Genomic DNA, 14,963 nt, shown 5'->3' with positions numbered 1-14,963 from the left:
AAAAACAAAAATGAAATTAAAATTAGTACTTGGCCCCTTAAGATCACATGTAGGAAACATGACCAGAAAAAAAAAAACAAAATGTTGTTTTCTCACTGACACTTTAATCATTGGAGACCTCGGACTAGCCAGTATTTTATCCTACTTACTATTTAAATCATCATCAGAATAGGTATAAAAATAATTATAATTATTATTATAAATTGTGTTTTTTAATTTCTGAATGTATTTTTCTTCTGTAAAATATGTATAAATAGTATCTCATGTACTTCCATGAGGTACTTTGAGAATTATATTGATGACTACTCAAGATTCAACTTAGTTAATCACTCCTATGCATCTTCTTGCTAGAACTTTATCAAGCTGTTCTTTCCCAGCAAAGATAAAGGAAAATTAAGTTGGAAGCACATGGGTAAAATATCCAGCACATGAATATAAGTGGTGTCGATATGCCAATTTTGATACCCTATTATACCATACACTTCGATATCCTACTAAGTCTATGCCTTGATTGTTAAGAACAGTATTATCATCATATCTATTAAGATATTTTTGAAAAGTGTCTAAATTTTATTTCGAATAACATCTATTTTAGAATAAAATTCTATATTTTAGAATAAAAATTATACCTCCATATTTGAAACACCACGTGTCTGTGAATCAATGAATTATTTAATTATTTAATTATTTAATATGCAAACATTCTTTTCAGTATTTAAAACTATAAGATCATATATGAAGCTATGTATGTACACACAAAAGATTGGATTTTTTTTAAATTTTTTTGTTTAATTTCGGATTTTTTAAAAATCAAGAATGCTACCTATATTCACAAGTTATGTTGCTTTTTTAAGGTAGAGTGTATGCCCAGTGTGGACTCCAATGCAAGGCTTGGACTTGAAACTCATAACCCCAAGATCAAGACCTGAGCTGACTTCAAGAGTCAGACACCAACTGAGCCACCGAGGTGCCCTTACTTCTTTTTTAAAAATATAATTTCATGTTTATAGACAATGTACAAGAATAGTGTGTAGAACCTATCTTTTTTAATCTGAGCCATTTAAAATAAATTGATATGGTGCTAACTTTAGTATTTACTATAACAAAACACTCTCCTACATAAGCTCTATAAAACAAATTACTATCTAATCCAAAGACTGCAATCAAATTTCACCTATCATCCCAGTAATGTCCTTTATAACAAAAGATACAGGCATGGCATTTATTTGTTATTTATCTTTACTGTCCTTTAATACAGAAAGTTCCTTAATCATTCCTTTGTGTGGCTTTGACACTTCGAAGGCTGGTTATTTTGTAGATAGTACCTCAATTTGGGTTTGTATTCTATTTCCTCATACTAGATTCTGGTTATGCATTTCTGGCAGGAATATTACAATTGTTATTCTGTGTTCTTGCTGCCTATTTCTGACAGTGCCCAAGTTTAATTTTCTCATTACTGGTGATGCTAATTTTGATCACTTAATTAAAGTGGGATTTGGTAGGTTTACAAATGTAATGTTGCTATTTTTCCTTTGTAATTAAAAAATAATTTGAAGATAGGCACTTTAAAAGTATTTCCGTTTATTTTTTGGTCATCTAGCTCGCTATTTTTTTTTCAATATACACCTGCATTAGCAACCATTGATGCCCCTCAGGTGAATTCATTTGTATGGTGGCATTTGTTAGAAATGCTTGATTGGGGCAGCCCCGGTGACCCAGCGGTTTAGCGCCTGCCTTTGGCCCAGGGCGCGATCCTGGAGACCCAGGATCGAATCCCACGTCGGGCTCCCAGTGCATGGAGCCTGCTTCTCCCTCTTCCTGTGTGTCCCTGCCTCTCTCTCTCTGTGTCTCTCATGCATAAATGAATGGAATCTTAAAAAAAAAAAAAAAAAAAGAAGAAGAAGAAGAAAATGCTTGATGGGGGAACCTGGGTGGCTCAGTTGGTTAACTGTCTGCCTTCAGCTCAGGTCATGATCCCAGGGTCCAGGTATTGAGCTCCAGTCCAGGGACTGGGCTCTCTAGCTCAGCGAGTAGTCATCTTCTTCTGACACTCCCTACTCAAGTTCTCTCTTGCTATTTCTGTCTCTCTCTAGAGAGAGATAAGATAAATAAAATCTTTAAGAACAACAACAACAAAAAAAACCCCAAAAAACAGTTGATGTTTGTTTTCGACATGTCTTTATTCTTTTTTAAATTTCTTTCCTCCTGGCACAACACATTGTTCCAGGCTTATCTTGTACTCTCTTTGTCCCACTCCTAGAATCAGCCATTGTACAAGAAATCTTGGTTATTTTTAGTGAAAAACAGTATTTAGAAACCAAGATGTGGTTGCCAGAGACATGTAGTGCTTTGCTGTGTGGAAGCTCCCAAGTTCTCCCAGTGGATGGAGCTAGCTCAGCGATATATATATATATATTTTAATTTTAAGTTTTTATTTCAATTTTAGTTAGTTACCACATACGGTAAAATTGGTTTCAGGTGTAGAATTTAGTGGCTCATCACTTACACATACAGAAATTGTTTTCTAAGTAAGATTCCTGACAAAAAGAAGTTCCTTGTAGACATGGCTGAGTAAACACACACACACTCCTTTACTTCTTTTCTCCTTTCTATATCTAGCTACATACATTAAAACCTGATTTCACATCAATAACTCCAATACCCAACCATTACCCTAGGGTCATTCTAATTTGTGTGTCTGTATGCAATTACTGATGTTACTCATAGGCTTGTAGAAATGAATCACCCATCACTGCTCCCACCACTTTATTTGGGCCTCTCCTTACACTGATTAGATTCCAACACTCCTCTCTGAGTTGCTCTTTCTGTCTTGGCACATGCAAATCCTTCTCACTTGCCTAGACTCCAACACCCACACTAGACCACTGGACCCCTCATTAGTCTTTTAACTCTGCTGAGAGTCAGACATCCTATGCTGGGCTGCTTCGCTCCAACCTGCATACAGATGTCTACTTGCTCAGATGTAAGACTTCATTATAAAGGAGGTAAAAAAAAAAAAAAAAAGGAAGAAAAGAAAAACGGAAAAGAAAAAGGAAACAAAGATTTTTGAAACAAAGGGAATTTAAAAGGTAGCTTTTTGCTGTATTTTTCACTGAATAGATAGCACATCATTTCATGTTTAATTGTCACTGTTTTAATTTATTGACATTTTGAATCAAAGTAATCTGTTATAAAGTACCATATGCCAAATGATCTGGACCTTTTACTAGGTCAGATAAACTAATGAGATATTGAGCTGTGATACTTACATCTATTTTGAAATATTTAAATTTCTACATAACATTTCTCTTACATTTTATTTAAAATCATATTGCACTTTCATTTTTCAAATTCTTCATTAATTTTGTAAGCATTAAATAAAAAGGTCCATCAAATGAATAATGTTTATAAATGCTGATGTTTAAATGTATGTTTCCCCTCTAAGTCTGTGGGTCTAATTCATTTTTATATCTCTGCTACAATTTCAGTCGAATCTATCTCTTTCTTTTTTTTTTTTTTTTTAAGATTTTATTTATTTATTCATGCGAGACACAGAGAGAGAGAGAGGAGAAACACAGGCAGAGGGAGAAGCAGGCTCCAATGTGGGACTTGATCCTGGGACTCCAGGATCACGCCCTGGGCCAAAGGCAGGCACTAAACTGCTGAACCACCCAGGGATCCCCCGAATCTATCTCTCTTTTTTTTTTTTTTAATTTTTATTTATTTATGATAGTCACGCAGAGAGAGAGAGAGAGAGAGAGACAGAGAGAGGCAGAGACACAGGCAGAGGCAGAAGCAGGCTCCATGCAGGGAGCCCGATGTGGGACTCGATCCCGGGTCTCCAGGATTGCGCCCTGGGCCAAAGGCAGGCGCCAAACCGCTGCGCCACCCAGGGATCCCCCCGAATCTATCTCTTTCTGAAACAAATATTCAGTATGTATTTGTCACAAAATTTTGAAATATTAGGAAAGTTGCATATTTAAGAAATATTTCCAATAACATTTTAGCTCTTCGCTTGAGTGAACATATTCTATTTTTTTTTTTATGGTTAGGCTGAGGGAAACTCATTAAGTTAATATCTTAATTAGAAGGATACATATCAAATATATTTTTCAATAAAAAATGTTACCATAAGAAATGTGAGATATGAAAATGTACAGGCATTAAATATTTCTTGAGAATTTAATAAGATATTAAAATCTCATGAATATAATGTTCTATTTTTCATTTTTCTGGAATTACAAGCACTTAAAAATTTAAAAAACATATCTTGTCATTAATAAGTTTACCTAATAGATCCAAACGTATATGATTTGTAAGAAAACAATGTAAAATGGTATATCAATGTTAATTAATTGTATATACATATATTGATCACATTTATAGCTATATTTATAAAAAAGTTCATACTAACTACAAGAAAATTTGCCTAATTTTAGAGGCTTGGAATTAATGTAAGGAGTAAATGCTTCTGATCAGTACAGATGATGCTCACTTCAATTCATTATCAGTGAATTTTGATATGACTTAGCACATTTAATTTTCCTACAATTAATGCTTGTGTAATGGTTTATTCATATATCTAAATGTTGATAGTCTATTTCCTATGATTTTCATTGAGATCAATTTTCTAATGATGTCATGGTAGGCAATAAATACTTGTTTATTTCCTTTCTTCCTTAATCCTTTTCTCCCTCTTTTCTCCCTAAATTAAATTCCCTTTCATCTCAATATTTTCCTTACCCCCCTTCTTCCCTAAAGCACTTCACACAATCCCTTCTCTCCCTTCTCCTTCGTGTAGAAAAACCCGAATTGGAGATAAGCAGATTTCAGTCACATAATAATTTTAGTATTACTTGCTTTGTAAACTTTTAAATTTCTCGTTTGGTCTTTCAAACTAATGATGTGACTTTACATATCAATAGAAGGAAACATATTTCTTAATCAAGTTAATAGTTATATACTAGAACACTAATAAAACATTCTAAAAATTTTCATGGAAGCTACTTATTCTATTAAAACAGAACATTACAATAATTTTCTGATATTTCTCTAACTAGCCCTAAAGACAATAAATCATGTTTTTGTATCTTCTGAGCTATGTAAATATACTGCTATGTATATTTTCAGACTTCCAATCAGTCTTGTAAAACATAATGCAAATTCTATAAATATATATGTGTGCCTTATATATAACTTATTTATATTAATAAAAACATAACTAGTTTCTAGTTAAAATAAGTTGTATCTACAAGTTATGATCTCTATATCTTTAAGCTCTTGAGGAAGAACTAGAATGTTTTCATGCACAAAATGCAATAGTTTTCAGTGAATGTTATGTAAGCTCCAAATTTTCTTGAAAATAAGATTATTTGTACTTTCAAGTTTAAGATTTTAAAATAGATTAATTTTAGTGTATTTTCTTTCAAGAGGTCTTTTAAATTTTTTGATAGGATTCTTACTTAACATAAAATATAATTTGCTTTCTTTTTTTTTAATTTTTAATTTTTTATTTATAATAGTCACAGAGAGAGAGAGAGAGAGAGAGGCAGAGACATAGGCAGAGGGAGAAGCAGGCTCCATGCACCGGGAGCCGGACGTGGGATTCGATGCCGGGTCTCCAGGATCGCGCCCTGGGCCAAAGGCAGGCGCCAAATCCCTGCGCCACCCAGGGATCCCTATAATTTGCTTTCTTAAGATATATCTTTCCTATTTCTTTCGTAGATAGCTCACTTGTAAAGTTGGGGGATTAGAATCAGGGTTTAAAATCAATCTTGATTTGTAAAAGTGTTCTAAGTCCTCACTATCTGTCAGATGCAACTATTCCTAATTTTTAAGCACTGGCCCATTCATCCTAATTATAACATGTATTATGACCTAAAAAAATGTAAAGCTATTTGCTTATAAAAATATTTTATGAGATCTCAGAAATTATTGTGCTATACTTACCAGCCAAAGCAAGAATATATTCTTGAAATCTTGTTCCTATACGGTTAGTGGCTGTGCAATTATATCGTCCAAAGTCATTGTCAGATGTAGGTGCTATCTAAAATATTAATAATAATAAAAGTTTAACAATTTTGAAACAGTATCATGGCAGTATTAAAATAGACTCTAATATGACTACCAACTTCACACATGTTCAATTATTCACAATGCCTTGCCATAACTCCTTTTTTCTGTATTTAGTAAGCATCACAACCTTTTAAGATGTAAGAAATGGACCCATATTTCCACAGGACTAGATGAAACATAGGTTAACCAATAATTTAGTCAGTAGACAATGCCACAATTTGATTACATCTATTCAAAAGAAAAAATCATTAGATATTTATGCATGTAAACCTCTGAAAGTAGAACACAGTTTGAAAAAAATATATATTCTGCAACTGCTGCCGACATGAACTTGAAAACAGAACACTATACCAAAAGCAATGTTAATTAACCCTCTGGTTTTTTTGTTTTGTTTTTGTTTTGTTTTTAGCGTGAAGTCAAGCAGATTTAAAGTTCAAGAAAGCCAGGAAATGCATCAGTTTTCTTTCCCTCTCATGACTTTATTGATTGTGAAATATTAATGAAGGATGAAGACTCATTCTAAAATCAATCAATCAATCAATCAATCAATCAATCAATCTTTCCAGGAAGTATTTTGGAAGAAAATGTCACCCTTGTGTAGCAATCCTTGCAGACAGGCACATTATATGGATAGCTAATAACAGTATCTTGCCTCCATTTCTGTTCAATTTGTATCATTCTCTTTCAGTTTAGGTGGAAAATAGCTGACCTCAGTCCTCACACATTTGAAATCCATAATTAAGTTAACCTTCCAGGAATCTATTGCTGAACATTGTGACCAACCCTGTAATTCAAATGTACCGAAATTTTGAAGTATCAATTCAGAAAAGAGATCTGATGATAGTAATAGATATAATTTTCAATCCCAGTAACTGTTATTAAGAGAGAATATGCTTACAACAAGAGTTGCTGTTAATTTCAACTCTATCCCAAAAGGGGGAAAATGATTTTGTGGTAATGGGAGGCTATTAACTAAAAGTGTAATTTTGAGGTCCATTGAAGATGGTGATTCTGAAAAAAGTACAAAAAAGCTGTGTCATTCATTCTCTGGTTAGCTGTCTATCTAGGAATAGATCATAAGTTTTAAGGATTAGAAGCTTTAATCATTCTTATGTAAGTACTCCTGAGTGATTAAAACATTCATTTTTCTTACATTCAGCTTTTAATATACCAGGCTAATTTAACTTGAAAATAACTTTACCAGAGAGAAAGGAATCTGCCAAAAATTTTTCTACAATTTACAGGCATAGGGGGGTTATTTGTATAGTCCACAGGGAATAATGTATGCTGTACTGATAAAATGTAGACAGGATGGCCATGACAGAGAATCAGGAATATTGTGCAGCCCCTCAGTATTAAAAAAGTAATTCAAATATAGCTAGTTTAATTGGAACAACTTTTAAAAGGCTCAATTCAGGGTTTTTTCATTTGATTGTTTTGTCTTCTGTTCCCAGGAGTTCACTAATCAAAAGATAAAAGTTTTACAGTTTTATCTGAAATAACTTCTTTATCATGTATGATTAACAAATACAGAAAACACCTCTAATAGCACAGAGTATTAAAAAAAAAAAAAAAACAAGCCCAAAGGCCTAGATATAATTTGATCAAATCATGTGCTCTGCAGCCTATCTGATGTGTTCTAGGAAAACAGTATGAATGCAACGCCCAGTAGTGGCTTTACACCCAATCCCAGCACAATTAAATGATAGTTAATTTTGTCAAAAATGAAATATTATACAACAAACATATAAGGCATTAATTTAAACATATTTAAATGTTTAAAATATATCAGGAATTGCTGATATTTATCCAGGAAGTGGTAGGAATATCTACATATGGTTCAATTTTTTCACACTTTAATATTCAGTTAACAATTCAAGTTTACCTAAGATACTGGGCTTTCATAGTATATAATAAATCAGATATAGTTTGATATAGTTTTTAACATCAAAATATGAGCTGGGAGTACAGTGTTAATAAAGGAGCTCACTGTTCTTTCTCCTAAATCTGCAAAAATTTGATTTCCTCTTTCTTTGTGTTCCATGGTGAGAAAATCACATATTTAATAGTTAGCATTTTACTTAGGGCAAAGAACAGCAATATAAATGATCAAAAGCACAATATTATTCCAATCAACCTATTACAAAATTCCTACAACAAATTTTTTCCCATATATTAAAATGTTGACTTATTACCTGAGAAAGTGCTCAGGGAAAAAAAATGGATGACCTTTACAGATAGATGATTTTATTGACACTAATCCAAAGATTTATAGATTACTTTTTATGTTTAAGAATTCATAAATTTGAAAGACTTAATATATATATTTACTCAATGAAAAACTTTAAAAAATCAATTCAAGAAATCTGTTATTGATCAACTTGTTATCAGTTGCAAATTTAATATTGTATTAAATGTATAAAATATTCTTAAGAATTACCAGTTACGTGACTATTATGAGTACTAACAAAAAATAACACTGCACTATCCTAAGCAACGATGTATGCTATTAATTCAAATTAGTAATGCTTATCTTTGCTTTTTCATTTTTGTAGTTATTATTTTGTTTTTAAGTTGTATTAGCTACCCTCTAGTTATTTATTCAAGATTTTAATTTTGTTTTAAAAAATAGTATATACATAAAAGTATATGTTCAAGGTCAATGCTTTAATCAACAGATCATGTGGTACGTATAAACAAAAATTGCTTCGTTTTCACTTTTGGGTGGGGAGGAATGCTATTTAAGCAGAAAAGTAAATAAAATGAGAGCTTTATATGAATACAATTTTTAAATATAAAAAAATTAAAATATTTAAATGTCAGATTTATAACATGTTGCTTGACATTGACTATGAAGAATTATGAGCTATCCTAGAAACTGAAAAGTGGTAAAATGAACCAAAAGCAGAAATCACAGATTAGTCTGCTATTTAAACATGAACTTATACTGATCTGCTATGGAATAAATTGTGTCACCCAACAAAAGTCATATGTTGAAATCCTAACCGCTTAAGGTTATTTGGAAATATGGTCTTTAAAGGAAGTAACTGAGGTTAAAAGAAATCATAAAAATGGGCCCTGATGTCCTTATAAGATAACAAGACACCAGACCTCTTTCTTTACGTGCACAGAGGGAAGGCCATGTGAGTACATGGTTAGAAGGCATATCTACAACCCAAGGACAGGAGTTTCACCAAAAGCCAATCCTCTGGCATCTTTATCTGGACTTCTAGCCTACAGAAATATGCAGGAGGGAGAAAGTTATTTTGTTTAAGCTACCCCACCTGTGGTATTCATTACAGCAGCCCAAACACAATAACACAGTGTCCAGAACTAAAGTTAAACCTAACCTGTTTTTAAATTTGGGTGAGTTAAATCTACCCAAATGTCTGTAAAATTGACCTTTGTGTCAACTCACCCAGTTAATTTTAATAAAGTTACAAAGAAGCCAATTTAAATCAAAACAGATATAGACACCACCCACCCCAAGGTGTCTAAATCCTCTGGGATGGGTGGTGTGCACAGATGTTTGTCTTACTAATATTTTATAATATGTGTATTTGTTGGGCATATATATAAGTAATAGTCAAAGCCTCTCTTCCCTAGGCCTCGAATATCGAATGTAAAACAATAGCTCTTTTTACAGTCTAGCCTTTTATCTTTTTGGCTATATTAATAAATAAATAAAATGCAAAATTAAAAAAAAAAGAAACAGATTAAGCAATTGCCTAATTAGCAAAGAGTCAGTTACCCAAATATTTGGGGGAAGTGCTAGCTAATTCCTTCCATTAACCAACATTTTATGAAGTCCTATTACCAGATAAAAGAGTTAATGTGGCACCAATTAGAATACCTTTAAGTTAATGAATTAGGAGTATCAGATGTTATTTTAAAACATGCATATATTAAATGTCTATAAATTGAATCACAAGGAAAAACACAGTATCCTTTTAGTGAAACAAAACACAGTATACTTTCAGTGAAAGAAGGCTATCCAAGGAAGATTCCAATTGTACCGAAAGCATGATAAATTAGAAGGGTTCATGATTGTGACCATGGACACACAAACTTTGTGAATTGCCACACACACACACAATCTACAATTAATAAATAAAAGGCATTGTATTCGAACAGAATTTAAATGCCAGGCACTTGACAGCATAAAGACAATTATCTAAAAAAATAAACAAACAAACAAACAAAAGACAATTATCTACAATCTTAATTTAAATGTAAATATAAAATAATATAATATAAAATGAAGTGAGGGGTGCCTGGGTGGTTCAGTCGGTGAAGCACCTGCTTTCAGCTAAAGTCATGATCCCAGGTCCTGGGATCGAGGCTCACATCAGGGCTCCCTACTCAGGGGGAGGCTGCCCTTCTCTCTCTCTCTTTCTCTCTCTCTCTCTCCCTCCCCATCATTCATTCTCCCTCTCAAATAAATAAACAAAATCTTTAAAAAATTAAAAAAATAAGGCACTGAAAAAGTAAATCTGGTTTATTTAGAAAGTTCTAAGTATGTACCCAGCAAGAAGTTACATATGCCAGTCTTAGAAGGCATGGTCTCAGAATCAATAGCTAGTATCAACACTGAAATTGAACTACTGGCCCTTAATAAATGACGAATTACTCATTCTCTCACCCTATTTTGTCCTGATATAATTTTTTTCCAAAAATAAATTTATGATAAATAATGGCTTTTGCTATACACTCATATTTCTATATAAGTAAATAGTGAGATATTAATCATTAATGGGCCATGGTCCAAACACATAAAATTTCCCTTTTAAGTAAATACACAAGAAAGATATCTAATGAGATTTGTATGTGTATAGATATTATATATTTGTTATATAAATATATTTATATTAACATATTTATATATATTCTAAAATAGCAGATAACTCCTAAAATAATACAACTTATTCATATGTACAAGACTTACCTCTAATATCATCTTTCTCCCTGCACTGTATGTCTTTAAATTAGTGGTGTTTTTAGCTGGCAGGACTAATTTCTCTCTTCTCCAATGGACTGATGCTGGTGGATTAGATTTCACATCACAGCTTATATTGATAGGGTTTCCTTCCCAAGAGTAATAAATTGTTTGGTTTGATATAAACTTGGGAGCATCTGTAAAGCAAAATAACATAACATTTATAGACCTTTTCTTTAAGATAATCACTTAATTAGTATAAACAATAGTAATTACTACTTGACTACAAAAAGAAGCTGCAACAATTCTAATTTCATATATTTATTAATACACGACATTGGAATTCATGATAATATGTCATTTGACTGTCTCATCAAATAATTTTAAAATTAATATAGAAATATTCAAAGTTGGCCAATTGTTAAAATATGAAACATTAGTGCCCAGACAAAAAATTATCAATCCAGTTAATTAATGGCTATCTATATATGTGAAATCTGTTTGTGAAACAAACCTCATTATAAAGTGTAAGTTCAGGATAACAAAATCAGTGGTCTTGTGTCATTTTTAAATATTGTCTTACTCATATAATTTCTTCTTTCAGATATTTTGAAACATATAAAATCTAATTTTAAATGTTAATATCACAATTAAGAAATAGTTTTTTCCTGAAATATCATTTCCAGTTTTAATTAAACCAGAAATGATTTAATTTAATCCACAAAGTTGATTTGAAAATTAACCAATCCCTATGAAGCTCTGTCAATTCTCAGGATCCTACGTCAGACCTCTATATAAAAATAGTTTAAGAGAAAAATACAATATTATTATATTATTTTATTGAAATAACCTAATTGTGAAGACACACAAATGTAGTTTTTAGTCCTGTTCCAATCTAGAACTATGATGTAGCACAAATGCCAATCAATTATAACTTCTTCTAGTCTCAATATTTTGGCTATATTATTATTTGAAAGAATTCACCTTTAAAATTTTTGCATAAAAGCAAAATCCTATATTAAGCGGTAGATAAAATGTTGCTGGTATTTATACTATTATTGTTATTAACCTTAAAAACTTTGTATCACTTCGTAAATTATCAATTTCAGTAATCTAACTTAAATGTTTTGTTTTACTACCCCTAATTACTTAAAACTGAGCTAAAGTAATTTTGTTGTACCAAAGGATTTTATGTAAGATACAAAAGAATCTGTATACAGATTATAATCTGTAGTACAAATGCACAAGTGATTTAAAAATTCTTGTCCTTTTTTTAGTGTATGTTTGTTATGCCAGTCTCACAGAGGAGTATGAAATATTAATTGAATGTTTTCTATGTAAGACAGTAAGATTATATATTTTATTCTATTTTATCTTTTCAATAATCTTGTGTGGAAGATGTCATCCTGTTGTAAGCATGAAGGATCTGGAGTAAGAGCTGTCAAGCTATCCTAGCACGAAGTTGTAGGTCTGGGATGTGAATTTAGGGTGATTTTAACCAGAGACCATTCATTCTATATCTATTCGCCCCAGGAACAAAATTATATTATTCACTGCTAGCAACATTTTGGTGATGTGGATCCCATCATACATTATTGAAGTGAGTACAATTTGAACAATTCCTCAGAAGATAAAGAATCTTAAAAAGCCTTATAATTTTGATTCTGCAATCCAGTCTTAGGTATCTCTCCAGAAAAATACATAGAAGTATCTAAAGTTTATACACAGGACTTTTAATGCATTGTTATCTTAACAAAACTCAAAAACAGCTTACTGTCCCTCCAAAGAGAATTGTGTAGCTATGTAGTAACACATCTTGGCACTCAGGTATGCTGAATATTACATAAAGGTATCTTCTGTGATTATCCTTCAGCTTGTAATGTGCCCGTCCTTCCTTCACCTGGCTGCTTTCAAAACTAACCTCCATACTACCTAAACACAGCCTTTCCATGACTTTCTATTGTGAGTGAGCTTCTGTACTTGGTGCTCCCACAGATTTTGTGTGTTCTCTTAGCCCAGTAATAGGAAGTGAGAGGATCTACATCACTGTTTCTCCACCAAATGATTTGAATCTTAGGAGCTAAGATATGTCTTGGTCACAATTATATACCTGATAGCTTACATAGTGTAAGATGGTGACTTGGTTCTCAAACACTGTATATCAAATTTACTTGAAATTAAGCCATCGATGAGTTTTCAATTCAACAGTTCACATATATTGAACAGAAGGTATTTTCAAGGAGAATAGAAAACAAAACAAAACAAAACAAAAACAAAAACTTTTTCAAGGTCTGGGAAGATTAAGTGAAAAATCTAAGGATGTGTAACTAATTAGGGGTGCAGTTGTAAGAGAAACCAAAGTTCCTGATATTCAGAGTCAAAAGCTTAGGTTATATCTATATCTTTATCTCTAGCTCTATCTATAAAACATTTTATTACACTTACTAAATATGAAATATAATCTCTTTAATATTATAATATTCTAAGGAAAGGTTTATGGGTAATTTATTTGCATATAAATATAGCTCAGTATGAAAATCATACATGCTAGCGGAACTATTAATAGCTGACTCACAGTCTACTCTGTCCACGATGTGGCATCTGTGTGAATATGTATTATGTTATTATAATTTAACCATAAACTTAGGGCAAGATTTGATTTTTCTATAAAAGCAAGCAATTGCTGCTAATTGTTTGCCTGATGATCTCAGTAGGAATTTAATTTGGAATCACTGATGTTGAATGCAAACATGCTTACAGGCAGTACATGCTATTCTGAAAGCCACATTAAAAAAAATATATTTGTGGTGTGAGGCAAGAAAATATTGATAATTTCCATCCACAATTAAACACAAAGTAAATTTCTATATGTTATATGCTTTGTAGATATCAAACCAGATACTGTAGCAAGGCACCAATATTCACTGGCACAAGATTGGCATGTTAATAAAATCCAACAATTAGTGCTGGGTCACTGTTTGAAGAAGGATGTGACTTTGGCACAGGCAGCATGTGAAAACTTCAGGCTAGAAACAAGTAGCCATATTTCATGTTGATAAATCAAATATAGTAATTTTCAGAGAATCGGCCTTTTTAAGAAGTAGGCCTTTCCCATCATGAAAAGCTTCAAATATTGTGCAGAGGAAATAAACTTGAGCAGTTAACAAAACAGCAGGGGGAAGGAAGAGGAGTAAAGAATATGGCATAAACAGAACACAAAGTAGTGGAAACTTCTCCCAAGGCATTATATGTCCTCCAAATCCTATTCAAGTCCAAAATAAATAATTCTAAAAAATTCAATGAGCAGAAATCACTTTATTGGAAGAACGTTTTATCTGAGCAAAGTAGAGAAAAAAGTCAGTGAAATCAATATAGTGACAAGATGAAATATTTCATTCATGGCATGGAAAAGTAGAGGCGTCCCTTAGAAACCTTCTGGTAACAATGAGAAGCAAGGAAAATGGCAACAATGCCCTCCTTGACAAAACTTTCGTCAGGCTTCTATAAGTCTTTCTATAGGGATGTGGCTTTGTGATTAGGTCCTGCCCTGCTCTGCTTCTTCCTTTAGTGAAGAATCCTGCTAAGTCTGTTTAGTGGGAATCGTTCAAGCATTGATATCTGAATATCTTTGAAATCTGATCAAGTTCCTTCTTACTCACCCTTAAAGCCCATGACCCAGGCCTGCCTTTCGTGAGAATTCTAGCATGCGAGTTTAGCGAGAATCACATTACAGCTGAAATTGAATAAAGTTTCTGTTAGTCATTTTCCATCCACTGACTTCTGTCATTCTGCTCCTTGGCTATAAATCCTCACTTGTCTTTATTGTATTTGGAGTTGAGTTCAATCTCTCTCTCCTATTGCAACAGTCTTGACCCCCATTCCAATAAAGTCTTCCTTACTATTTTTAAGTGTCAGTATAATTTCTCTTTGACAAAAGATAGAGTATCCCCCC

The 14,963-nt window shown here is 32.4% G+C and overlaps 1 protein-coding gene across 2 annotated transcripts in view; it reads right to left on the bottom strand.

Annotated features, from left to right (window-relative positions):
- The window catches only part of NCAM2 (neural cell adhesion molecule 2), a 515,517-nt gene that overhangs the window by 95,441 nt on the left and 405,113 nt on the right, over positions 1 to 14,963 (bottom strand). For both annotated transcript variants that reach the window (XM_038581267.1, XM_038581268.1), the window contains exons 10-11: positions 11,021 to 11,208; positions 5,950 to 6,046 (exon numbers count right to left, since the gene is read on the bottom strand). In XM_038581267.1, the coding sequence (XP_038437195.1) occupies positions 5,950 to 6,046; positions 11,021 to 11,208 (285 nt within the window). The remainder of the gene's footprint in view (positions 1 to 5,949; positions 6,047 to 11,020; positions 11,209 to 14,963) is intronic.

This window comes from Canis lupus, chromosome 31, assembly GCF_011100685.1.
Source record: "Canis lupus familiaris isolate Mischka breed German Shepherd chromosome 31, alternate assembly UU_Cfam_GSD_1.0, whole genome shotgun sequence".
Classification (NCBI taxonomy): domain Eukaryota; kingdom Metazoa; phylum Chordata; class Mammalia; order Carnivora; family Canidae; genus Canis; species Canis lupus.
This window is presented reverse-complemented; position numbering and strand designations above follow the sequence as displayed.